The following is a 25,866-nucleotide window of genomic DNA, read 5'->3' as shown; positions in this document are numbered from 1 at the left end:
TCATGTGTTATTACTTAACCAGCAAAATTAGTAAAAGCATTGCAGTTAAACTACCAATATTGTTTTGAAAGCGATACTTTGTGTGCGTATGTGTTTTTGTGCGTGCGTGAGTGTGTTTGTTATGTCACGCTAAACATCATACCTGGGTGTCACTTTAAAATGAACACAGTGCCTCTTGGGTGGTAAAATGACTTCCGCACCTGATCGAAGGGCCAGCTGAACATGGCAGGGTTTCAGTATAAAAAGGCACATCTTCATTCAGCTGAAGTAGAAATTATTTCCATTTGGAACTGTGTTTTGTTTTTGGTTTTTGTTTTTAAGGGCTAAAAAAGATTTTACCAACAGACCTCACCAGATTCCACTTCATCAGGATTGTCAACTGTCTTTGTTCATCTCACACACTTCATTCTTCTTTTTGAGAATGAACATTCCTCAAATCACAAATTATAGTGTCCATTACTGTATCAGTTTTTGTTTTGTTTTTCATACTACATCATTCATAGCATTGGGTCACTATGGATTTTAATCGCATTTTAATATTAGTTTCACAGTGTCATTAAAACTAAGGAATTGTAATAAACAATCTAAATATAGACACTCGTGTACAAAAACTTATGGGAATTGAATCACACCCATGGCTCTAATATACTATGAATCATCCTATTGAGAGTGGTGTAATTTTTTGTTTCCCAGTGAGATCTAATTTCTTCAATAAGCATTATATGGCTCAAATTATTATTATTATTATTATTATTATTATTAATAATAACTTATTTTTTACAAAAAGCCTGGGGAAATCTATTATAGAATTGTGATTGTTTCTCCTTTTTTATTCCCGACATGTTTTTGTCTGATGCATTCATGCTGACGCAATTCCCCATGTTTTGGCAACATGACAAACATAACCTGTGGTCATGGCGAGAAGTTGCAAGGTCTCTTTCCTGCTATATGATGCTGTGGCACATTCTGCTGTGCGAAAAGTACTAACACAACTGTGCTCACTAGTTTTTCCTTTACACACAGCCTGTTAGAAACATGCCTCTAACTCACGTGCATGAAATCTCTAAGGACTGGCTTTAATGCAGAAAGAACCGTTGAAATGTAACCATTTTTTAGCACATCTAATTATTTCTCATCCTGTAGCATTGTATAGATGGGTGTGTTTAGAAGTTCCCATATTCCTATATTAGAAGCTCACTACATCTAACATCTTCCTTTGTATGTTTTGTTTCTTCGCTGGCTTTGTTTTTAAGTTGCTGCATTTTGTCGCCCTTCCTCCCTCCCTCCCTCCTTCCCTCCCACTCTCTCACCCACCCCCCTTACCTTAGGGTGCATGGAGCCCTCATAGCAGTGTGAGCTCCCCCTTGTCCTGGTCACCAGACCAGCCAGAGGGGTGGGACATCCCAAAGACGAGGCAGTCTTCTGGCAGCCCTGGCTGGAGCATCAGAGTGGTAAATACCGTGGCTCACCAGAAACAGCAGGGCAGCAGCTGCCCTCTGTTGGCCCTCTGTTTACCCTAGTGACGCACACTCCCTGAGTGTTCTTCAGTGTCACTGTGATGTTTTTTGTAGCCTACACTAACAATTGCCACCTCCTCACAGTAAGAAGACAATCTTCAGAAACCAGCGACCAAAGCTAATAACTTTATAAAGTGAAGGTGTGGGATTTGACAGTGACGTTCGCCTGGTTTCTCTTTGACAGCCATGCACTGTTGTGGTCTCTTTTGTTTTGTTCAACCTAGCTTAAGTATATATTTTTGTTTTTTTTGCTTTAAATTTTTATTTCAAAATCCAGAAGCTGGTTGCCAGGGTAACGGCCATTATTCTTAGCACACCTTTTTGAAGGTGTTAATTTGTACACTTTGGCTTGCGTCCAGTCCAGGTTAACCACCATGGTACATTGTGTTTGTCAGGAGGCACAGCGATGAAGAGAGTCCGGTATTGGGATCCGGACTAATTGTGGGGTAAATGGGAAGGGATATTGGAGCAGGTGCTGGAAAGCTCAGTCAGACTTAGTTTTGACAAGGCAGAGGCCTCTTGTCATAAATGTGCCAAAGGCACGGTGGAACTTGCATTACTAGAACAACAGCTCAGAGGCCTTTCCACAACTTTCACACTTTGCTGACTGTCTGCAGAAATTGTAGTGTAGCTCTTAAATCCACAAACTATCAAACTGTCAAGAATCTTAGTTGCTTTATTTTTATTTTTTATTGACATGCTGTCCAAAATGTCCTTTTAACCTTTTTAAAAATGAAAAGTTATTTTCAAAGCATTAGGATTGTCAAAATAAGTCCTTGAATGTATCAAGTAAATCATTTATCGTTCACACTCTTCTTGCAGTAGCAGCTTACATTCATCCAAACAACACTGCAGTATGACATTACCTTCCTAAAAAATGATGAGCAGTACTCCTCCTGCCTTGCATTGAAAAAATATGTACAGTCACATATACATTCCTATGTTAAGCGGGAGGATTAAAAGGTTTTCTACAGCAAACTTTTAAATCTTGTCTGCTGAGTTTACTGTGAATCAACGATTCAGCATGTACAAGACAGAAACAAACATTTGATAACACCTTAAGCTTCTGCCTATTTAAATTGGTAAGTTGGGGATTGGTCATTGTGTTATTGTCTTGCCTCCACAGGGTCGAGGTTCAGGCTTCCCTGGGAGAAGGAGGCCCAGAGGGGCTGGACTGTCAGGCAGAGCTGGACGTGGCAGGGCCAGAGGCAAAAATGGAGTGAGCCCCAGCATTAACCCTGGGGTATGTGCTTTCAGCTGGATGACATCTTGGCATCTTTGGCAGATACTGCATTCTATGAGAATAATTTGTTTGTTCTCTCTGAAGCTAAACACATGGATGATGTATTATGAGAATGCTTTAATTTTATGTTAAAGATAGCACATTTCCTGTGAACTTTAATACTACCAAAAGCAGACTCTGGAAAACTCAGAATAATAGTAATGGCTCTTTGTAACTAATCCATAGTAGTATGTGCTTTCCTATTAGTCGTTAACTCTTTTCAACTACTAAAAACAATGTCATCCCATCATGTGGGACTATTGTGTGTATTTCTTTTCTAAAATACAGGTCACCACAATAGAAACACAATACCAAGTCAAGGAGGAAGAGGAGAATGCCATGCATAACACAGTGGTCATATTCTCCAGCAACGACAGTTTTACACTAAAACAGGTCTGTGTCTGTGTGTGTTTTCTTAGAAGTATTGCTGATCAATGTCATTGTAAATCTTCATCCATAAAGTTCTCCATTTAATTAGATGGACTGAAATTAAATCTGTGTTTAAAGACCTCTCCCTCCGGAGATGAATTCCTGTGAAGATACTGTTAACTGCCCTTCAAGAAATACAGTCGATTATACTGTATATCACAGGATGATACTGAGATTTCATGGTTTCTCATTTTTTGCCTTGAAAGTAATGTTCATGTCCCAGTTCGAATTCGGAGAATAATAAGTTGCTGACGACCACTGTCAGATGCTCATCATGGCTTGAGAGACAGTATTAACAGTGAAGTTAGAATTGTTTGATAGTGATTCAGAGGTTGAAATAGTGTATTAGTACAGAGGACATGAAATTTCGGATGGATGGAGAGGGGAGTGCTTTTTATCTCCCTAGTCAACAACTTAATAATTAAAGAAAGCCATGCGGAAAATCAGATGTATTCACTGTTTAACCGTAGCAAAATCACAGTTTATTACAAAGACTCATTAGTTGCGATCTATGTAAACTAAGACATTCATTTGGATTTTGACAAACTATCTTGATATCAAAAGACAACAAGGCTTATTTTCCCAAGATAACAAGGTAGTTATCCTTTAATCATGGGATAACAGGAAAAAAAGAGAACTGCATTCATAGCCATTCTTTCCAAAGAAACTAAAATGCACTTAAACATCATCACCAAGGTGCTGTTTGTCCAGGCATCTTTCTCTCATGTCAAACTGATCAGTGCTCAAATGATTGTCCTGCTCAGCTTGAATGGGGACTATGAAAATTCACAATCAATAATACAATTTTTTTATTGCAGCCAGTGTTTCCCAAAGCATACTGTAATAATTTAACCTTGCATTTTAAGGTGTGGCTATTTTTATATTAAAAGATAAAGCACAACTGCACTATTAATATTTAATAAATTAGAAAAGAAAGCTTTCCCTTTCTCATGGCTTGCAGAATAGCACCAATATATTCAATGACCTTTTACTTGCAGTCAGTGGAATTGAATGCTAACACAGAATGTAATTGTACTGAAGTGATGGGTGGTGACAAGCAAACTGAGCTACATGTGCAGAAATTACCAGATTTTTTTTATTTTATTTTTTTTTAACTTCTAGACCTATTCACTAGGAATCACAAAGGTAAGACTAAGAGATTGGATCACTCATTATGTTTTCTCTTTTCTTTTTAGGACATGTGTGTGGTGTGTGGGAGTTTTGGCCTTGGTGCAGAAGGCCGTCTTTTGGCTTGCGCGCAGTGTGGCCAGTGTTACCATCCATTCTGTGTTGGCATAAAGGTGCATTTACAACAAAATTTCTATACCACCATTTCCGTATACTAAAGTTCATGGCAAAACAATCCTCCTGTTATACACAGCCCCACAAATAAGTCTCATTGTTACAGATCACCAAGGTAGTGCTGAGTAAAGGCTGGCGTTGTCTGGAGTGTACGGTGTGTGAGGCCTGTGGCCAGGCCACAGATCCTGGCCGCTTGCTGCTTTGTGATGACTGTGACATCAGCTATCACACCTACTGCTTGGACCCTCCACTGCAGAATGTACCCAAAGAGAGCTGGAAGTGCAAATGGTGGGAATTGTTATTGTCGTAACCAAATTTGGACTAACCTTTTAAATTAAAATTAAATGTTTCCTACAAGCATTTAACAGTTGGCCATGTTGATGACTATGATATTGGTTGTGGAAAAGAAAGCTTAGCCAGTTTGCTATATTCCCCTTCTTACAAGATAAACAAATATCTTGTCTTACCAATCTCGGTTTATAATGGCATGTAAAGTAAATGTTTTAAACGCAAATAATTCTAAGGAGAAGATATTAACTAAACGTTCTAAATGACAGGTGAATGTATAATTTTTTCTTTGCAGCATGGTGACAGAATAACCTCTGTCCTCCATGTTTCCTGCAGGTGTGTGTCCTGCACCCATTGTGGTGCTACCAGTCCAGGACTAAGGTGTGACTGGCAGAATAATTATACCCAGTGCGCCCCCTGTGCCAGTCTTGCAACGTGCCCCATTTGCGTGGTGGACTACAGTGAAGGCACCATTATTGTGCAGTGCCGCCAGTGTGACAGGTATACACTCGAGGATCAAGTACTACTAATATTTACTATTATGTTATGTTTGATGGGCTCTTACCTAAACTTTCTCTTCTATCTGCAGATGGTTTCATGCTTCATGCCAGGGTCTCCATTCAGAAGAAGATGTAGAGAAAGCTGCAGACAGCAGCTTTGACTGCACGATGTGCCGAGCTTTTAAGACCACTAAAGGTAGGTAATTCCTCTTTTTCATGCCTGAGGGGTTGTGTGTGTCCGAGGGTTTATTTGTGGAGCACTGTAGACTTGACATTTGATCCTGTTTGTGTTTTTTTATTTTTTTTTTGTAATGGCTTCTGTGTTTTCTGTGCTGCCGCAGTTGTGACCAAGGCCAGGGATACCATTGAGCCTATGGTTATGACACAGATTGTCACAAAGTCTAAAGAAATGGGTGAGTTCAAAGCTTAAGAAGTAATAGTGAAGTAATTTTTTTTATTCAAGTAATACAGTAAGCAGCTCATTCTAGCTGCTTATGATCTCCTTTTTTTTTTTTTATTAATAAATGTATTTATTTTTGGCCAGATTTGTCAAGGACCTACACCCAAGATGGTGTATGTTTGACAGAGTCAGGGCTTTGCCAGCTCCAGAGCTTATCTGCTACAGCTTCACGGCGAAGGAAATCCAAGCCGAAGCTGAAGCTGAAGATCATTAACCAGAACAGTGTTGCAGTACTTCAGGCTCCTGTAGATCCTCTCTTAGAACACTGTCGTGATGAAGACATGGAGGACAACAGAGGTACTTGTCATTTCACACAAGCTTGGTTTATTTTAAGCCGTTTGTAAAATGGACTTGACGTAGAGTATAAATGTTTTGTTTTTTATCTACAGTTTTAGGTGTCTTGTAACACTTTATATAGCTGCATAGTCTATACTTACAATTATATAACATATTTAATAATGTAAAAGACCTGGTGCAAGAAGTGAAAGTGGAAAAATATGTAGCTTGCACGACTTCTTTATTATAATGGTTTACATATCGTCCTTTTGTGCTTGTAATGTAATTTCCATTGATATTAAGGTGTTATGGCAGGAAGGTTTGAACAAGAACAAAATAGCAAGAACAAAATATCTTGCTGTCTGTGTGAATGTCATAAGTTGAAAATAAGAGGCAATTTTGGTAGGCTTCATAAATACAATTGCTTTTTAAAGCTCCCTGCTCCTCCACAGTTTAATATATCAATTAATAAATGAACCAGAAATGGGTTGTGCTTTATACTAATAACACTTTTCATACATACTTGCATACAAATAAGAAAACATCTTGTAAGATAAAGACCATTTTTAATGGATGTCTATAATTAGCAGTTATGGAATTTACTTACACCATACTGTATTTAACCCTATCAAAAGTATTCCTCAATCTCACAGTCAAAAATGTATTTTACTTGGCATTAAATAAAGAACATATTATATTTTTTAAAAATTTTCTGTCTCAAAATGAATGTCCTCCGTAATGGAACTGGTGAGCTTAATTCAAATTAGGTTGGTGTCTTGCTACCAAGTGGAGTTCAGATCGAATTGACCCTGGTAATGTGTTCTCCCTCTCCCTCTCCCTCTCACAGAGGCAGAACTCCTAGATTGTGAAGGGAAGTCTGACTCAAGCCCGGAGCGAGAACCGGCAGAAGACGACTCCAAGGGGGCCGATAGCGGCAAGAAGAGGAAGAGGAAACCGTACCGGCCAGGTAGGGCACCTGATTGAAGGAGACAGCTCCTCTGAAGCATTAAATGGAGCATTGCATGTCTGACATAGCTGTAGCAAAGCACCACCATCTCAAGACCTCTGATGTATACAAGGGGGCTGCCTAGTGTTTGAGCTTTAATGCTGAGCAAATAGCAATACCTTTCAAATTGTATCGCTGCTATTATAGCAACATTTTTACTGTTTTTATTAATCATCTATTTTCCTTCCTAATAAGGGATTGGTGGTTTCATGGTCCGCCAGAGGAGCCGTCCAGGCCAGGGTCCAGGCAAGGCCAAACGATCACTGTGCAGAAAGGATTCCTCTGGCTCTGTGTCAGAAAACCTCACTGGAAAAGATGAGGGTCAGTACAACAGTAATGTATCCACACATTGCATTATAGCAGACTGTCCCTATATGTATTTTAGACTTGTTTATTTGGTCCAAAGGAAAAAAGTTCATATGCATATACACATACATTTATACATTTACATATGCACATTGTCATTATATGATTCTATGACCCAAAAGGTGTTGGTAGAAGCTCCAGCTTGTTTAACTTACCCTTCTCATTAACAGTACTCCAATAGCTGAATTTACAATCATTTAAAAAAGTAGTCTCACTAAACTAACCAAACTTTACCGTTCTCTCTCATATCCACTCTAGACTACGTTATACTCAGTCATTAGGATATTTTTTACGATTCCTTTAAATTTAAGAAGTGAGTCACATATCTTCAACTTATCGCTGTACTTATTCCACAAATGAACTCCCAATAACTGAAATACGGCTTTCGTTTTTTCTTTATTATTATTTATTTTTTTAGCATACACACTTCTCTCATATCATATTTGCTGTCTCTCATAATGAACAGTTTTGGGTGTTATTTCATTATCAACAAGTCTGTACATAATTTGTAGTATTTTGAATTTAACAAAATCCGGACTTTTAAGAGCAAAGATTTACTAACCAATAACTATTCTTATGGCTCTTTTTTTTGATGGATGTTTGTTTTTTGTTAATATTTTTTTCTGTTAAAGGATGGACAGAGGCACTGCCTGATACTCCTGTGGATGAGATGCCTCCTGGACCAGAGGTCCCAGAAAAAATAAAGAAACGCTACAGAAAGAAGAAAACCAAACTGGAAGAGGCTTTTCCCACCTACTTGCAGGTCTGACTCTACATAACCATGCAATGCAATTTCTCTACTTAAACATTACATATTATAAAAGTTAATTTCAATTTTATTTCTGTTGTACTGTCATGCATGCCTTGCATATACTGTATATGCAGAGATTTTCTGGTCTTGTCATCACATATCTAAAATTATTTTTATCTCATCCTTGGGAAGGTTTAGAATCCAGAGCACATAGCCTGGAACCCACTTACCGCTCTGGGCTGTGGTTCCCTTTTTTTTGAACGTTTGTGAAAGAGGAACAGCCAAAAGGAATTCATAGTAGACGATACTCCTCTCGGACCATACTCTTTAAATGGCTACTGTCGGGGCTGTGAATTGACATACAAGCTTCACTGGAGATGACTTTAAGTTTTTTTTTCTCTAGTTTGTATCAGTGTCACCTTCTGTTGGCCAAAACAGAGATATGCAATGTTCCTTAAATCACCAGCAGCCAACAGTGCTGTTATTTATCTCATCACAGTACGTGGAAGTAGGGGGGTGTTTAGTTTAACCTAAAGGTCCAGCACTGTGGTGCACATTTCATTAGCTATTTAAATAGCAACATGTTGGGTTTTTAATGTCTTGATGCAGCAGGGAGCTGAAGTTGCATGTCACAAAGGGTCGTAGATGAATTGTGGGTATAAGTGGTTGGTTGAAGTAGGTACTGACAAAAGTGTGATTACCAGCAGCATGACTGTTAAAATGTTTTTCTCTGTTGTCAAGGGGTGTTCAAAATGCACAGAATAGTTTCCCCAGAGTGTCATGGATGGTAAGCAAAGGGTAATCACTTTTGAAGAACGGTCAACGCAGAAGTAACCAATGGTTTTGTTTTGGGGTTTTTTTGTAATGTTCAGGAGGCATTCTTTGGAAAGGACTTGCTGGACAAAAGCAAGCAGAGCCGGCAGCAGGGGGCTGAATCAGGCTTGCTGGAAGAAGGACAAAGTCGTGTGGAGAGGAATCACTCCAGCTTCCTGGATCCTTCGTCAGACCCTCTCCTCAGTGCCTCAACAACATCACTTTCAACCAGACCCACAACAGCACGTATGTATACACATTTCTTTGGAACTCCAGTGCAGGCGATGCAATGCGACATTGATTTAGAGTGATGTGTTTGACTAAATATTAAATGTGACCAACAGCTTGAATTAGTGTACAATATTAAATAATGTAGAACAATAATAGATTGGTTAACACAAAAGTTAGCACAACAGGGGCATCCTATGTTTATTTTCTAAATTGCTGCTTAACATTGCCTTTGGAATGATGCATTTTTTTTCCCATGGCTCTTCAAGTGTCATCACCCATTGAGAGTATTAACTATGGTTGTGCGATCTTCACAATTGCCAAGACAGATTTTTAACCCATGTCAATATGCAACATACTGTCAGCTTGCACACCATTAAAACAATTAAACTGTTGTATACAGTATATATATCGCACAGCCCTAGTATCAACCATATGAGTAAATGGGTAAGACTCAGGTTCACTGAACACATGTTTAGACTGTGATTCACCCATTCATACAAGTGTCAGAGGTTAATCTGTGGTCATAGCATAATAATCTGAAATTACATTTCTGCTAAACCAAAGAACTAAACAGAATTTCATTGCATAAATACAGAGGGGAAAAAAGATGTTTGTGGTGCATTGCCAAGTTTGCTCTTTCTCGCCTGCCCACTCACTTTCTCTTGCTCTCTTGAGCTTTCTCTCTATTTAGCATGAAATGTCACATACCTCTTGTGCAGGCTTGAATGACTGGTTGCACAAAAAAGTAAATTGGACACATGCCTGAAACAGAATAGTAACAATATTGAATGCTGAGCATGGAGTCATATTTAACATGGCCTGGCATGTCTGAATCTAAATGGAAAACATACTACAAAATTACTACAAAAATTCCACAGAACACTAGCTAGTGGCACCAGATTTCCCCACTTATGACACATTGTTTTATGCCTGCACAACAAGGCAAATTATAGTTTCAGTCACCAGAAAAAGATTAGGTAAAATCCATCTCGGCTACCATCATTAATTGATGGTACACATCAGCTGTTAGATGCTCAGTGCCAATATATATATATCAGTCGCAACCCAATCCCAGAAATGTTCATCTAAATACCAATGGTTGATTCGCTGGTCATCCCTGTTGATTGATTACCTTTCCATTTGAGGCCAAGCTTATTCTGTTTTTATTCTTTGTTAGCACTTAAAAATCTCACTGTTGCTTTCACATTTATTCTAGTATGGACGTAAAGTGTTCCCCAGAAACATTAGGGGCACTATATCGAAGCCTTTCTATGGCAGGAAAATAGATTAACTTAAGATGGTTTAAAGGTAAACCTGAGATATTCAAGACCTATGTTGTATACCCATAGTTTGTTACAAGTGTGATAAGTGACTGATAAGACAGATTTATATTCTATAGATCTTTCTATAGATGCTTGCATATATAAAAAACGAAATATATTTCTTAGAAAAGTGATGGTTTTGCAGATCCGAAAAATAAGTGCTGCCTGTAAATCTTTTCAGTTTGATGAAATAAAACACTGTATCCTTGACAGTGGTGATCTTCAGACAATAATGGGATTTTTCAACGAAATAACTTTTTCAAAACGTCTGTTAATAAACAGAAAATGGAACATTCTCAGGAGAAAAGACTGCTGCATAGAAATGTGCTGCGCTTGGGTGACATGAATTTCTGAATCTAAATGTTTTAAATATTTTTTCAGTCTTTTTCTTATTTTTTATTTTTTTTAAAGTATTTTATTTTAATGGAAAGTCACATTGAGAGCAAGATCTTTTTGCAAGAGACACCCAAGGACGAATTACTAAAGTACATCACGTACATACAAAATTGAGAATACCAATACACTCAATTCACCCAAACAATAATCAGTCCAGTCAGTCAAAAATGTGTCTGTGAACTTTACAGTGTGCACAGCAGGAATACCCTCTGTCTGATACACAAAAACATCCCCCTAAAATCAACCTAAAATGGGAAAAGAAATGGAAGAAACCTCAGGAAGAGCACGGAGGAGTATGGACAGATATGACATTATCCAAAGTTGAGCCTAAATGTCCCACAGTTATCAAAAGGCTGTTGACTAAATACATAGTCTAATGCTTGTAGTCTAATGAGTAGTCATGTCCACCCTAACATGTAAGTATTTTGATAACCTCTTCTCTTGTTATATTCAGACCAGATCATACATGCAACATCCAAACAAATGGTTCCAAATCATATTTTTAATGTTCATTCAACATTACCATCAGTTATATTTTTTGACATTTTGGTTTTTTTCTTTTTTTGTTTGTTTCTTTCTTCCTGTTTTCCCCATCCACAGAGACTTCTGAGGAACCATTAGTTGATCTATCTGATGTTCTGAACACTGATGCAGACATCTTGGGAATGCTGGGAAAGCCAAGCAGTGACTCTGGTGCGTCATAATCTCATAGGCAGTCACAGCAGCAGGATTTTAGTAATAGTCACCTAGCTGTGGGTTACAAACTCTTTTTCTTCCCGGCTCAGAAATTTCCTCAGACAGCAAGTTTCTTTTTGCTTTCACCACATTTTTTTAACAATTTTTTTTTTTTTTTTTTTTTTTTTTTTTTTGGTTTTATCTTTTGTTTGTTTGCATTGTCTGAAGCGTGTTGTGCTTGTTCTGTCTTCACAATTTTTTTTTTTTCACTCATTTTATCTGGTTTTGGGTTCTTGTAGGTCTTGATTTTTGCCCCTTCCAGGTTGAGACCTCACCTCCTACTTTTGGTAAGGGTGCTATGGCCTCCTAATCCCTTGCTTTAGTGCATTCCAACTCTCTGACACAGTGTATATTTTGAGTGTGCATGTGTATATGTAAACTGCTTATTTCTTAGCTTTTCTCAGACATTTCAGATTGTTTTAACACATGAATTGCTTCGTGCTTACCTAACCCAGTGCACAGTATTTGCTTAGATGTGTATGGTGTGTCAGTCTTTGTTTGTGAGCCTCCTAAACCCTTTCACATTGGTGACATTTTGTAAATAAAAAAAAAAAAAAATGAAGTCATAACTGGCTAATCGAAGATGTCTTCAAGATAGCAAAGAAACAAACTAACAAGGACATTCTGGCTTTCAAAAAAAAATAAGCTGTTTAAAACCAAGTTATTTAGCCCGAGGCCTTGGTAAATGTCCTTTCAGTTTCTGAACATTGTGAAGGTTTTCTGTCTCAGACAAGAAAAGCTGCAATACATGTCCTTCATTCTTTGTAAAAATGACTTTATTCAGCTTTAATGCTCTATGGGCTGAAACAATTTACTTCTAGTAGAAATACTGCCGAGTAATGGTTCCAACCATCCTTGCGTAAATGTTAAGTTGAAATTGTGGAAGAATTGTAAAGTATAGGCAAAATTATAAATACATTTATCTTCGTTCTATTTGATATTATTTTAGTTGCTAGATCATGAACTAAAAATGCATCTATGTCCTTTTCAAAGAAAATGACTTAAGATTCTTTTAATTGATGAGTGAAACCAGGTTTTTCCTCTTGTTTGTGGATCTTTAGAGAGAATTAGTATGATCTCTCTGTCTCTTCAGTTTTCAAAAAAGAATTGTAAACCCAAGGAGATGTAATCACATACTTTTCAGTTTTAATTCTATTCCTCAACCTGGATTAATGATGACCTTCATGTTTGACTATTTTGATGTAAACTCTGAAATATGTTTGCGTGTGTGTGCGCATGTTATGATGTATATACATTTTTATTTTATTTAATTTTTTGGATTATTTATTTATTTAAACACCTGTGTGTGTTTCCACAGCTGGTTTGGACATTGGACCACTGGCAGACAGTTCTCCAGTGGTGCCCCAGACTCAGGCTGGCCGCAGGACACCTCGAACCCTCCCAGAAGAACCCCTGGATGGTATTCTCAGTCCAGAGCTAGACAAGATGGTCACCGATGGTCAGTGTAGGAGAAATCCAAACAATTTCAGGCTTTTTACACTCAACACAAAATGAATAATATTGTTATCTTTGTTTCTGGTTTCAGAATCAATTCTCAGCAAACTTTACAAAATTCCAGGTTTGTACATTCATCTTTTTGTGTAGAACTGTAAGGTTAAATTGTCTGTTTTCCCAAACTAATCTCCAGGAGTTTGTTACATGTTGCAATCTCAGCAATTAATTCAGTCAAATCCCATGTGAAAACACTGCAACGTGCATCATTTATTTATGTATGTATGTATTTATTTATTTATTTAAAGCGGTTTTAAATAGTTTATTTTTCATTTTTTGTGTAATTTTATTAATTTGTTTAACTGTAGAGCACTTAGGTTATGGTTAAGTATTTAGCTAAATAATGTTACACAGCTTAGTTTTGTACTGTACATTAATATCTAGATGTCTTTAAAGGCAATTATAAATATAAAAATCACTTACTTCTCCCAATAACGGAAACAAATTTATTGTTTTTTTATGTGGCTAGCTACTATGGTAATTAAAGCACCCGTATTTGGTGCCCACATAACAAAGAATAAATGGAAGGATATTCTGGCATCGCTTTATTATTGAAAATCACCTTTACTCTTACTGTAATGGATTTTACACACACATAATATTGTACTGTCACATTCTGTTACAGAGCTGGAGGGTAAAGATGTAGAGGATCTCTTTACAGCAGTCCTTAGCCCCAGCACAAGCCAACCCCCTCCACCACCACAGGTGCCTCACCACCAGGGTCCAGGGCCCCTCCCTGCTACACCTGGCACTAGCATGCCTCACCCCAATACAGGTACATCATTAATCACCATGTCAAAATCATACGTAGAATTTTAAACTGTTTTTGAAAATTATGCACCTGATTTTAAACTGATGTCTCTAGGGAACCCCATGTTTCCAAGGATGCCAACGATCAATGGTATGATGGGACCAAACCAACGCTTCCCTACAAATCCAGGTGCAGGGCCCTGCTTCCCAGATAACTTCTCCCCCCTTAACCGTATGCCTTTCACTGACAATCCAAGGTAATGTACAGATTTCCTACTTTAGGTTAATACATATTCTAATGATGACTTTTCTTTGTTTTCCTGTTAAAGAATACTATACGGCATGTTTTCCTAATTGTTTTTTTTTTTTAAAGGGATAGAAAGTTTAATCAAATGCCTAGAGAGGCAGTTGGTCCGTGGCCCTCCTCTGCCCATGGTCCTGGCCCTACACCCTCTGGTTCTCTGACTGAGGGGGAGACTGAAGCCATGTCAAATGCACAAAGGAGTACACTCAAGTGGGAGAAGGAGGAGACGCTTGGAGAGCTAGCCACTGTCGCACCCGTCCTATATACCAATGTCAACTTCCCCAACCTCAAAGAAGAATACCCAGGTTTGTTTATGGCTCTGAAGTTTTAATGTTGTGTCCATTTTTTTTCTATTCAAACTTTGTCAAAGACCTTTTTTGTTTTGTTTTGCTATTATTTCCACTCACACCTGTGCAATTAAATGCAATTCAATACATCAGCTCTGCCAAGAATTCTACTCTTCCGAGGTTATAATTTCTCATTCCTTAGTTTGAAACTGTCAGAAAGGTGATCATTTTACTGTCTTTATTATTGAGGTCAAAGTGGGTAGTGAAGTCATACTGGATTGCATTATAAGATCAAGCTGTTTTAATATTTTGATTACCTCATTCATTTAAAATGGGGTGGCATTTTCAGCGTAAAACAGAAATGAATAACATTAGAAAATAATTTATGGCAAAACCACTGTTTTGGGTTGTATTAAATTACACAGGTGGTCATAATGTTACACCTGATTGGTGAATATTTGAATGTACGCACTTCACTGTCTCAGTGTCACAGTACTAATAACACCTTGTATGCTCTTTGAGACTGTTGGCCTCAGAATGTCTCCCCCTTTTCTTTCAACAGACTGGTCTACAAGAGTAAAGCAAATTGCAAAACTTTGGAGGAAAGCTAGTTCTCAAGACAGGGCCCCATATGTGGTAAGATCACTCATATTGTTGAATTTGCTAGATTTCTTCAACTATCTCAAAGCCTTAAGCTAGACATCAAACTGCACGAGTAGTTGGACTGACATATTAGTCCGCCAAAGGAAGACTTCTTTATCGCATCTGGCCTCTTGCCTCTTCCCAATGCAATTTGAAATCCACCCATTCACAGATGAACTAATTAACATAGGAAGCCCTGTTCAGTGTTAGAACTCGGTAATTAAGTTCAGTAGATGTAATTTTATCTGGCAGAGGCCATTTTCAAAGAACTAGTCTTGATTAAAAATGTTCCATCCCTTAGTTATTTTTAGGCATATTTTAGACTGGTTACATGATTCAAGTTGACTTTTATAGCCCTTTCTTTTGATAACTCACTCCAACATCCTAGCTGTGACCAAGTAACTATTGCGATATCTACTGTGCAACAGGGTCACCTCTGTCTTATGCAGGATATACACTGTAATAAGAAACATTAGCTGAAGGAAAAAGGTTACATAGAAATGTGGGTACAAATGCCAATCCAGTAGCCTGTATCATCTGCAAGTGTTAATTCTGTTCCATTGAAGAGCACTACTCCATCCCACATATCCTCTATTACTGGAGTACAAAAAGGGGTTGATATGGTTAGAGACAGAGTAGCTTTCTACCCTTTTGTAGATGTGGCATCTTTTCAAACCCTGCTGTTCACTAGTGTATTAGTATTTACAAAAGCTGGTAATATGGCAGGTCCCTGTACCCCTTTTTTGGTTGTGTCTTTTCAGGATGTTTATGTCACTTTGGCCTGTACTTGTGCAAGGACTATTTGGTTTATTGGTAAAATTGAAGGGTTATCTTATGCATCAGGCTCTATTTAACTTGACTGTCAAGTAGTAGGACTCGTGAGGGAAAGTTAAGGTGAACTACCAGCTAATTTTGAAAGCTGATCTTTACTAAAAGGGAGCGTGAAACGTTAAATAAAGGTAAATGCTGTAGAAAGTGCTTTGAAAGAGAAATTTTCCTCAGTGTGTGTGTCTGATTTTTGTGGTTCATTTGCTGTTTAGCAAAAGGCAAGGGATAACCGAGCAGCCCTGCGCATCAACAAAGTCCAGATGTCGAATGAGACGGTGAAGAGGCACCACCCGCAACAACAGCCCCCTGAGGTGTTTGATCCCAACATACCACTAGACACAGAACTGCTGTTTAAAGACCCTTTGAAACCAAAAGAGTCAGAGCATGAACAAGAGTGGAAGTTTAGACAGGTAAGAGTGTATGCAATGAAGTCAGCGAATGCAGCGGCAGGTCCACTTTATATTAAGACAGCTAAGAAGTGGTGGTTTAATAAAGCACCGTAAACAACTGCACTATCCTCCACATTAACCCGATGACATTGGTGGTTAGTAGGTCCAGTTCATTTTTGGCATGAAACTGATATTTGCTGCATCCTTTTTTGATGTCTTATCCAGCTTTTCACTGTGCCCTTCCAACAGCAAATGAGGCAGAAAAGTAAACAGCTAGCCAAAATTGAAGCCACTCAGAAACTGGAGCAAGTTAAGCATGAGCAACTCCAGCAGCAGCAGCAGCAGCAAGAACAGAAGCAGCAGCAGCAGCAGACTACCAGCCAGTCAGAGGGAGATGGAAACAACAGTGGGAACCAGAGCCCTGCCTCCCAACCCAGCAATGGCAGCATGTCCCCTATGCAGCAGCTCAGCTCTAAAGAAGGTTTTGCCAGGCCACATCTGCCTGGTACACCCACTTCAGGTCCTGCAGAGGATGTGTTCTTAAGACCTCCTCCTCCTCCTCCATCTGGCCCTTCTTCCCAGCCTCAGTCACCACAAGTATTCTCACCAGGTTCTTCTGGTTCCAGACCTTCTTCCCCATGGGATCCATACGCTAAGATGGTTGGAACCCCAAGACCACCATCTCTTGGGCCAAATGCATGTCGCAGAATTGCTGTGGAATCAGGTAAATCACCCACCTCCATGATGGAGCAACAGGACAGAGGCCGGCCTTCTCCTGCTTATGAATCATTTGGTTCTCCAACATCCATAAGCAGTGATCCTTATGCCAAACCTCCTGACACCCCAAGGCCAAGTGGAGAAATTGACCCTTTTTTGAAGCCCATGGGTCCTCCCAGAGCTAGTCAAGCTTCTCAGGGAAGGCCCCCAATGGGTTCCCCAGGTAGAGATTCATACTCAAGGCCTATGATAAAAAATGAAACCTATCAGCGCATGACCCAAAACAGGATGATCTTGTCTGATCCTTACTCAAGACCTTTATTAACACCAGTCCCCGGAAGTAATGAATCTGGCTCTGTTCCTCTATTCAAAACACCTATGCCCCCTTCTCAGGCTCAGGATCCCTTCAACCGACCTGGTCCACATCCTAGTGACAGGTTCTCCCAGAATCAGCAGAATGACCCATATGCTCAGCATCCACTTCCAAGACCAACTGGGAATGACAGTTTCACCAGTCCTCCTCGAGTGGGCCAGCATCACCCTCAGGGGCACTCATTTGCTCAGCCTGGACCAATGAATCAAATGTCTAGAAATCCTTATGCTCATGCACCGTCCACTCCAAGGCCTGACCACTTCACATATGACCCTTTTGCTCAGCCATCTGTTACCAATAAGCAAGGTGTTGAGCCTTTTTGTCAGTCCACAGGTAACCAACGAACTATCAATGAACCCAGTCCTCAACCTCGCCCATTTTTTGAACCCTATGCTCGACCTCCCGGCACCCCACGTCCACATGATAACTACGGTCAGCCATCAAACACCCCCAGCCCATCAACGGATCCCTATTCACAGGCACCCGCTACTCCACGGCCCAGTGGATTGAACCAACTTGCTCATCAGTCGCACCCAGGACAGAGGATGTCACCTTCCCACTCAGTGGACCCTTATAGTCATCCACCAGGTACTCCACGGCCCTCGGCAGAACGCTTTTCTAAATCACCAGGAAGTCAAAGGGGCCCAGTTGATCCATTTAGTAGTACACCTATAATATCCAGGCCTGCGAGCAGTGACATGTTTTCTCAGCCCGTGACCCCTAGGCCATTGCTTAACGACCCTTATATCCAACCTCCAGGAACCCCACGACCTGGTCCTGATGGGCTCAGCAGGCAAGCTCCAAGGCCAGGCCCAATGGTAAACCAGGATCCCTTTTCACCACCACAGGGCAGGCATCAAGAGCCCTTTCCTCATTCAGGCTCTCAAACACCAAAACACCAAAGTGTATCTGAAGATGGATTTACCCAGTCACCCTCCAGACGACCCAGTCAGACTCCTGGCCATGACCCATTTGAACAAGGCCCCATGACCCCTTGTCCACAGTCAACAGAGAAAATGGAAATAAAAGATCAGTCAGACCCAGGTCAACTGTCTAACAACCTACAACTGGCCAGTGTGTCCTCTGAGGCTCAGGGTGTTGCTCTTGCTGAGAGTGAGGAAAGACTTAGACAGGTACATTAATGCTGTGGTTTGTATTTGTGTAAATCTCATAATTCATTCATTACTAATGACATTTTGAAATAGCATCAGTGTTCCATTAATTAGAAGTTATTTGATTTTAATTACATTTTAAGGGAACCTTGAAAATCCAAAGAACAGACTTAAAACATCTGTTCAGGTCTACAAAATCTAATAGCAGATTCAGTCCAAAACAAAACGTGAACTTAAAGAAGCCCATTAGTGATTCTAACCCCTAGTACCATGTGTGTGTGTATAGATAGATAGATAGATAGATAGATAGATAGATAGATATCCTTATCCTTTACCAAATTTATTGGAATGTTTGGCACATCAAATCAGAACACAGGACCTGTACGGTTTATTTGCCTTTACAGAATTTAATGCATACATCAACAACACAGAAAATTTCTGCAAATATCTGAATGTATACTCTTATGTAAGCTACACATGACCCACAGACCAATACTGCATTTATAAAGGTTACTCTTCTTTTATTTTTATGTATTTATTTATTTTATAGCGACAACGAATTAGAGAACTAATTCTCAAGCAGCAGCAACAGAGGAGTGCCATTCGTCAGGAGAGGGGCCCTCAGGAGCTTGCTGGCAGCATAACCCCAGGAACACCTCGACCTTGGCCCCAAGAGGGCCCCGGACAGCAGGGGGAAATGTTCAACCGACCACCTCCACCTTATCCTGGACAAGTACCAATGAGAGGGACAATGAGGTTTCCTTTACCTTTTCTAGGGGATCAACGTGTCCCTTTGTCTAATGAGGGACAAAATCCCCGGGGCCCACATCCTGTAGATCCTAATTTAAGACATCAAGGACCAAGGTTTGTGTTTTTAAAAAATAAATAATTTAAAAAAATAATGTATATATTTTTTAAGTTCCCTATAACATTATCACACCTTAGTAGTATTACATTGACTAAGTGGATAAGAAATAATTGATGGGAAAGGGCTCTTTGGTGGTTCATTGTCTTGCCCAGAGACACTTGACAGGGGGATTGAATCACTGACCCTGTGCTCCGTGGATGACTGCCTTACCATCTGAACTACAGCCTCCCCCAGCTTTAAAAAAATACAAAAATAGACAGGTCCCTTAAAAACAGTGGAAGAAAAGATTGAATTTTAAAAATCAGGAAGCAGAAATCAGCTCCAATGTGCTCCGACCCAGTTTAATCTATAGACTATCATAATAAAGGACGGGCATACACAAACTGATCCCAGCATTTTATTTTTTGTGGGTATTTCTTGGAGCAAAAATTAGGGACATCATAACTACCAACCATGTTGATTTACATTCTTAACTAGCCATTATATGTATAGTAATTAATGTATACCCTTTCCTAATTTCATATCAACTAAACATCATACTGATTTACATTTAATGCTAACATTGCTACCTTGCGTTGGGTCTGTGGACTTGACACTTTGTTAGATATCATTAATTATATGTGTCAACACTTCCGAAATATAGTAATTCTTCTTTTCTATGTATGTTATCGTTTTTTAGGTTTACATTTTCACCTGGGGTATTAGGACCTCATGGTCCCCAAGAATTCTTTCCCCGGGGGCAACACCCAATGCAAGATGTCCCTCCTCAAATAAGACGCTGCATTTCTGCTGAAATGGCAAAGAGTTTGGGAGGCAACCCTATGGGCCTGCCCCAGCACTTCCCACCACGTGGTATGCCAGTACAGCAGCACAACATAATGGGCCAGACCTTCATTGAGCTGCGACACAGAATGGCAGAAAACAGGCCGCGTATGCCATTTCCCCCAGGCGCTGTGCCAGGAAGCAACATAGTTCAGTGCCTACAGGGTCATAGACCAGCGGGCTTTCCAGCAGCACATGATTCCAGGTTGCCTTTAAATCAGGGGCCCAGGATGGTAGACGCCATCACCAGCCAGCCTGGCCATGCACAACTATCTGCCAGCATGGACAATCTTCATCAGCAAACAGCAGGAAACAACACAATTAAACAGTCTCTTTTGATGAGATCCATGAGCCAGCCTGCCTCAAATGAGACCCAGAACATGGCAGCATCAATGATCCTGACTGCACCCCCTGCTGGGCAGACAGAAACTCTCTCAGTGGCCAGCAATGATGCTGTGGAAGAAAAACTGGATGCGGAGGAATCAGCGGTCAAAGATCTGGAAGATGTTGAGGTGAAAGACTTTGTGGATGCTGACTTGGAAAACCTAAATTTAGATCCTGAAGATAGTAAAGACCTGGACCTTGAGACAAATGACCTACACCTTGATGATTTCCTAACATCTGGCAAATTTGATATCATTGCTTATACAGACCCCGACCTAGATGACATAAAGAAAGACATGTTTAATGAGGAACTGGATCTCAGTGATCCCATGGATGATAATGCTGACACCACAGACCTTAACAAAAACTTGAGCAATGAGGCTTCATCTAGTTCAGCATCTGTTCTGGCAAAGCCAGATCCCTCAGGCGAGCAGTCTTCATCTGAAATAAAGCGGGAAGTCGCTAGTAGACTCGACTCTGCTTCTTTGGCTCATGGGCAAGAAATTAAAACCGAGGTCAAAGACTGTCAGAACCCACCTGAGGTGGTAGACCAGCAAGCTACTGGAAACATTTTAACCTCAAACCAGCAGGGAGTGCTTTCTGACTCCACACCTGTCCTGTCTAGTTTACTGATTAAGCAGCAGCCTGAAGAGCAGTCATTAAATCAGATTGTTGAATCTGTCAGTCAGGGAGCTAACCTCATGCCCCAGCAGAATCAAGTCAGTGAAACTCAGCATACCTCTGGACTTGCAATAAATCAAACACTACCTGACACCGCCACTGCAGGAGAAACTTCTCTGACCGGCTTTGGGACAGACCAACAGGTAGGGCTAGCCCCTGGAGTTGAACAGAGCAGTCTGGCCCAGCAGACAGCGTTAAACCAGGCAATGGGTCAGCACAACCAGCGTCCTCTCTTACTGGAGGAGCAGCCACTCCTATTGCAGGACCTCCTAGACCAGGAGCGACAAGAACAACAGCAGCAGAGGCAGATGCAAGCTATGATACGACAGCGTTCCAGTGACTCTTTCTTCCCCAACATCGGTAAATTGTTTGGGCCGCAACTTTATGTTAAATATAGGTTAATGTTCACTTTTTGTAAAGTGATTATTTATGACATTACCTTGTTATTTGCAGATTTTGACTCCATCACTGACCCCATCATGAAAGCCAAAATGGTCGCCTTAAAAGGCATCAACAAAGTCATGGTTCAGAACAACATGGGGATGACACCAATGGCCATGAATAGGTAAAAAAAAAAAGTTCACTTTGAGGGTTTTTATTTTCTTGAATACAAAATATACTGATAGTGATTGTATGTATGTATTCTTTGCTTTAAGGAAATGGCTTAGCAAAGCTAATAACCCAGGCAATACCTGCTACTGTGATAAATTCATTAAGCTAAGCATGGCTGTGGTTTTGCTGTATTTCAGATTCCCAGCTGTTCCTGTATCACCTTGTTCTGAAAGTACACCACTTCCACCCCAAGTTGTTGGGCAGGTAATCTATGCATTAATCTGACTTGATAGTGTTTAGAACTATATAATGTAAAAGTTCTAAACCTACTTGTCAACCTTGCTTTCAGGATGGCAAATTGACACAAGTCGCAAGACCAAATCCTCCAAACTTTGGACCCGGATTTGTCAGTAAGTTCTCTATAAATGTATGATGTATAGATGGTATTTTCTTTTTTTTTGTGGATTTCAAGGTCTGTCAGACCTAGAAATGTTAACATGTTTGTTTTTAATGCTGTCAAGATTGTTAACAAAATTGCCTTTTTCTTCTTGTAGACAACACTCAGAGGGCTCAGTATGAGGAGTGGCTTCAAGAGACACAGCAACTACTTCAAATGCAGCAGAAGTTTCTGGAAGAGAAGATTGGCGCTCACAGGAAGTCAAAGAAAGCCCTGTCTGCCAAGCAGAGAACAGCTAAGAAGGCAGGGAGAGAGTTCCCTGAGGAGGACGCTGAGCAGCTCAAACATGTCACAGAGCAGCAGGGTGTAGTGCAGAAACAACTAGAGCAGGTAAATGCTCAGCCAGTCAAGCTCCAACACAAAATTCTGTCTCAGCCCTGCTCCACACTGTGGCCACCCTAAGCATTGTCATTTTATTGTTCCTTTGAGATGAATTCTTAACGAAGGGATTAGAAAATAATAGACTGTGTGCCCTCTACCATCAGTATTTGGCCAATACAATATTAGTAGTATTCTATTATTATTTTTGTGTCATTTCAAGAATTAAGCTGCAAGATGCAGAGATTGAAATGTTTTTAACAGCAATTTGAATTGCAATGACACGCTGGTGTGGGGATTAAACAAGAATACAAAACATTTTTCATAAGCCTTTTTTTTTTTTTTTTTTTTTTTGGAGTATAAGTGTTGTCTTTTATGGAATGTTAGCACAGTAATTCATTTAATCTAATTGATCAAACAGATAATTTAGGTATAATGTATGTATTAAAAGGTTAACATGCAGCTCGGTTCTCTCAAACTGACTTGAAAATTAATATCCAAAACATCTGGTTTCCAGTCACAGGTCGGTGTCTCCACTGCACTTGTCAACCTAATTTAACCCTCTAAAAGTCCAATGAGACATTTTCTTGGCTGGCTGTTATTCTTAGCACCTGCTGTTTTAATTCTTCAGTAAAATCCTTCACTTCACTTGCAAAACATTTAGCTTTTAAATATGGCAAAACACCTTGAATGCAGTAGTGATACATTTCAAATTTTGCTTTTGTTTCAGATTCGCAAGCAGCAGAAGGAACATGCTGAACTTATAGAAGAGTACAGAGTGAAACAGCAGCAAAACAATATGACACCCATAATGCCTGGGATGCATCAAATGCCAGGCCCTGCAGGCATTGTACCCAGTGGACCACCCATGGTTCAGCCTCCTATAAACCCCATGATGCAGATGACACTTCATCCTGGCCAGGCAAATGCACCTCCACGAATGCCCAACCCACCACCTGGCTGGCATCCAAGTGCGCCCATGCACATGGGCGGACCAGGAATGCCAGCAGTAATGCCCCACCAGGTACCTGTGGGAAATGCAGGTCAGCCCCATCCGTTGCCAATGGGTAACATACCTCAGCACACACAAATGCCTGTGGAACCCCAAGTACCACCAGCCGTACCAGGCAGTGTAAAACCCATGCAGGCAGGTGGTGTCAAGTTTGATGATAACAACCCATTTAGTGAAGGCTTCCAAGAGCGGGAGAGGAGGGAGAGGCTTAGGGAGCAGCAGGAGAAGCAGCGGGTGCAGCTTATGCAAGAAGTTGAACGACAGAGAGCCCTGAAACACCATATGGAAATCGAGCAGCAAAGAATGATTGGACCTGATGGCAACATGGCCCCACTTGCTCAGATGCCATTTTTTAATGCAGATCTTCCACAAGACTTCATGCAGCCTCAGAGACCCCCTCTACAACAGCAGCCTCTTGGACCAGTGTTTCACCAGCAGCAGGGCATGCAGCATGGAATGGGTTCACCAGCTGAAACATTTATACAAGGTGAAAGGAGGGCCTTGATGAGCAATGGGATGATGCCCCCAGATATGGGGCCTGGTGTGGGGCCTGAGAATCATCCCCTACATGCACCCAACTTCCCCCAGGGGCAGCCCCGTCCTCGTCAGTTCAGTGGCACAGCAATGATGCTTCAGATGTCAGGTGAGGGTCCAACGTTTGGAGGTGACTCAACACCGTTGCCTTCTAACTTTCCAGGCTCAGGACAATCTCTCATCCAACTCTACTCCAAAATCATCCCAGATGAGAAGGGAAAAAAGAAGAGAAACCGCAAAAAGAAGAAAGATGATGATGCAGATTCAGTCAAGACACCATCAACTCCACACTCTGACCTTACAGCCCCTCTCACACCATGTATTTCAGACACCTCCTCAACTCCGACTAGAAACACCCATCTCTTCACAGACCAGGACTTGTCAAGGTCTCCGTTGCTAGGATCATCTACACCAAGTCATTCGGAGCTGGAAAGGCAGCTTTCTGGAGGAGGACAACCTACTCTTTCAACAGACACAGCACGGGCACAAGCTCAGGAACATGACAGGATCCTTGATAACATAAAGCTTGAGCAGATAGATGCTAGTGATTGTCATGGGGCAAGAGAAGGACCCATCACCTCAGAAATGAGCTCTGTGAAGGAGGAGGGCGGTAAGGGCAATGCTTCTCCCTTCCCGACAGGACAAAGTCCAAACAAAGGTGATGCTGCTGGCAATGAACTATTAAAACACCTTTTGAAGAACAAGAGCACACCGCCACCTGGGTTGTCCCAGCAGAGGTCAGAGGAGAGTCTGCGCTCAGAGGAAGAGGAGCATGCAGACTGCAAAACCCTGCTAAGGCAAAGCTCTATGGACAGCAATGGGGTCAGTCTTTAAGTCAGTTATAGAGTGCTGAATTGGTGATCAACAATGTGGGTCATACAGTGGCTGAGTCAGATTGGAGGAACTTCAAAGTTAAATTGGTTTAGTTCATAGTTGTCATTGCTCAAGTTGTGCTTAAAAACCTCCAACTTAAAGCCACCGTGTGAAGTAATTTAAATTTTATACATGGTGTCTAGTTTTAAAACATCTTCTCATCTTCAGGCATACTCTGATGGTGCCCCTGACTTTGCTGGACCTTTGCTACCTGAACAGGAGAAGAAGAAAGGGAGGAACAAGAGGGCACCAAAAGGAGGAGAGAAACCCGCCTCTCGCTACAAGAAGAGGAAGAAGGATGGGGATGAGAGGCAACTGATGCACCCTGGCCCTGACACTGTAATGACCCAAATCAAACAGGTATGATTGATTTTACCATCCTAGCACCTGATCCTCAGAGAGTTGGTAGAGGCTGTAATGCCACTAAAAAAAAAAAAAAAAGTTAAATTCAAAAAAGATTATAGCTTCAAATAAGAATGCTTTATTATTAATGGTACAATATCAATTACTGCCAGAACGCACAGACACAAATTTCACATACCATAAGCATATTACTGCAGGAAGATTGGGTTGGGGTAGTGGGTTTGAACTCCACCCCACCCATGTGGCCCCACCCAGCCAGCAAGGGCGACCTTGGTGCCGGTCCCAAGCCCGGTTAAAATGGGAGGAAGGGTAAAGCACATGCCAAATCAATGTGTGGAACATGTCTCACTGTAGCGACCCCCTGTATGGACAAGCCGAAAGCCGTTGTTTGACCGCTTGAATACAAACATAAAA

The 25,866-nt window shown here is 40.6% G+C and overlaps 1 protein-coding gene across 7 annotated transcripts in view; it reads left to right on the top strand.

The window, feature by feature from the left end:
• The window catches only part of kmt2cb (lysine (K)-specific methyltransferase 2Cb), a 74,694-nt gene that overhangs the window by 39,551 nt on the left and 9,277 nt on the right, over nucleotides 1–25,866 (top strand). For 2 of the 7 annotated variants that reach the window (XM_067474664.1, XM_067474670.1), the window contains 31 exons: nucleotides 1,329–1,451; nucleotides 2,644–2,760; nucleotides 3,088–3,192; nucleotides 4,425–4,529; nucleotides 4,637–4,818; nucleotides 5,155–5,319; nucleotides 5,408–5,514; nucleotides 5,660–5,731; nucleotides 5,863–6,075; nucleotides 6,902–7,021; nucleotides 7,256–7,381; nucleotides 8,059–8,189; nucleotides 9,050–9,236; nucleotides 11,540–11,632; nucleotides 11,914–11,961; nucleotides 12,993–13,133; nucleotides 13,221–13,253; nucleotides 13,812–13,961; nucleotides 14,052–14,193; nucleotides 14,310–14,545; nucleotides 15,090–15,163; nucleotides 16,210–16,407; nucleotides 16,636–18,609; nucleotides 19,139–19,452; nucleotides 20,136–21,703; nucleotides 21,797–21,908; nucleotides 22,093–22,159; nucleotides 22,245–22,305; nucleotides 22,450–22,682; nucleotides 23,401–25,038; nucleotides 25,258–25,449. In XM_067474664.1, coding sequence (XP_067330765.1) covers nucleotides 1,329–1,451; nucleotides 2,644–2,760; nucleotides 3,088–3,192; nucleotides 4,425–4,529; nucleotides 4,637–4,818; nucleotides 5,155–5,319; nucleotides 5,408–5,514; nucleotides 5,660–5,731; nucleotides 5,863–6,075; nucleotides 6,902–7,021; nucleotides 7,256–7,381; nucleotides 8,059–8,189; nucleotides 9,050–9,236; nucleotides 11,540–11,632; nucleotides 11,914–11,961; nucleotides 12,993–13,133; nucleotides 13,221–13,253; nucleotides 13,812–13,961; nucleotides 14,052–14,193; nucleotides 14,310–14,545; nucleotides 15,090–15,163; nucleotides 16,210–16,407; nucleotides 16,636–18,609; nucleotides 19,139–19,452; nucleotides 20,136–21,703; nucleotides 21,797–21,908; nucleotides 22,093–22,159; nucleotides 22,245–22,305; nucleotides 22,450–22,682; nucleotides 23,401–25,038; nucleotides 25,258–25,449 — 9,027 coding nt within the window. The remainder of the gene's footprint in view (nucleotides 1–1,328; nucleotides 1,452–2,643; nucleotides 2,761–3,087; nucleotides 3,193–4,424; nucleotides 4,530–4,636; nucleotides 4,819–5,154; nucleotides 5,320–5,407; nucleotides 5,515–5,659; nucleotides 5,732–5,862; nucleotides 6,076–6,901; nucleotides 7,022–7,255; nucleotides 7,382–8,058; nucleotides 8,190–9,049; nucleotides 9,237–11,539; nucleotides 11,633–11,913; nucleotides 11,962–12,992; nucleotides 13,134–13,220; nucleotides 13,254–13,811; nucleotides 13,962–14,051; nucleotides 14,194–14,309; nucleotides 14,546–15,089; nucleotides 15,164–16,209; nucleotides 16,408–16,635; nucleotides 18,610–19,138; nucleotides 19,453–20,135; nucleotides 21,704–21,796; nucleotides 21,909–22,092; nucleotides 22,160–22,244; nucleotides 22,306–22,449; nucleotides 22,683–23,400; nucleotides 25,039–25,257; nucleotides 25,450–25,866) is intronic. The other 5 variants (XM_067474666.1, XM_067474667.1, XM_067474665.1 and 2 more) reach the window with 5 other exon arrangements.

The sequence above is a fragment of the Channa argus genome, chromosome 14 (assembly GCF_033026475.1).
Source record: "Channa argus isolate prfri chromosome 14, Channa argus male v1.0, whole genome shotgun sequence".
In the NCBI taxonomy this organism is placed as follows: Eukaryota; Metazoa; Chordata; class Actinopteri; order Anabantiformes; family Channidae; genus Channa; species Channa argus.
This window is presented reverse-complemented; position numbering and strand designations above follow the sequence as displayed.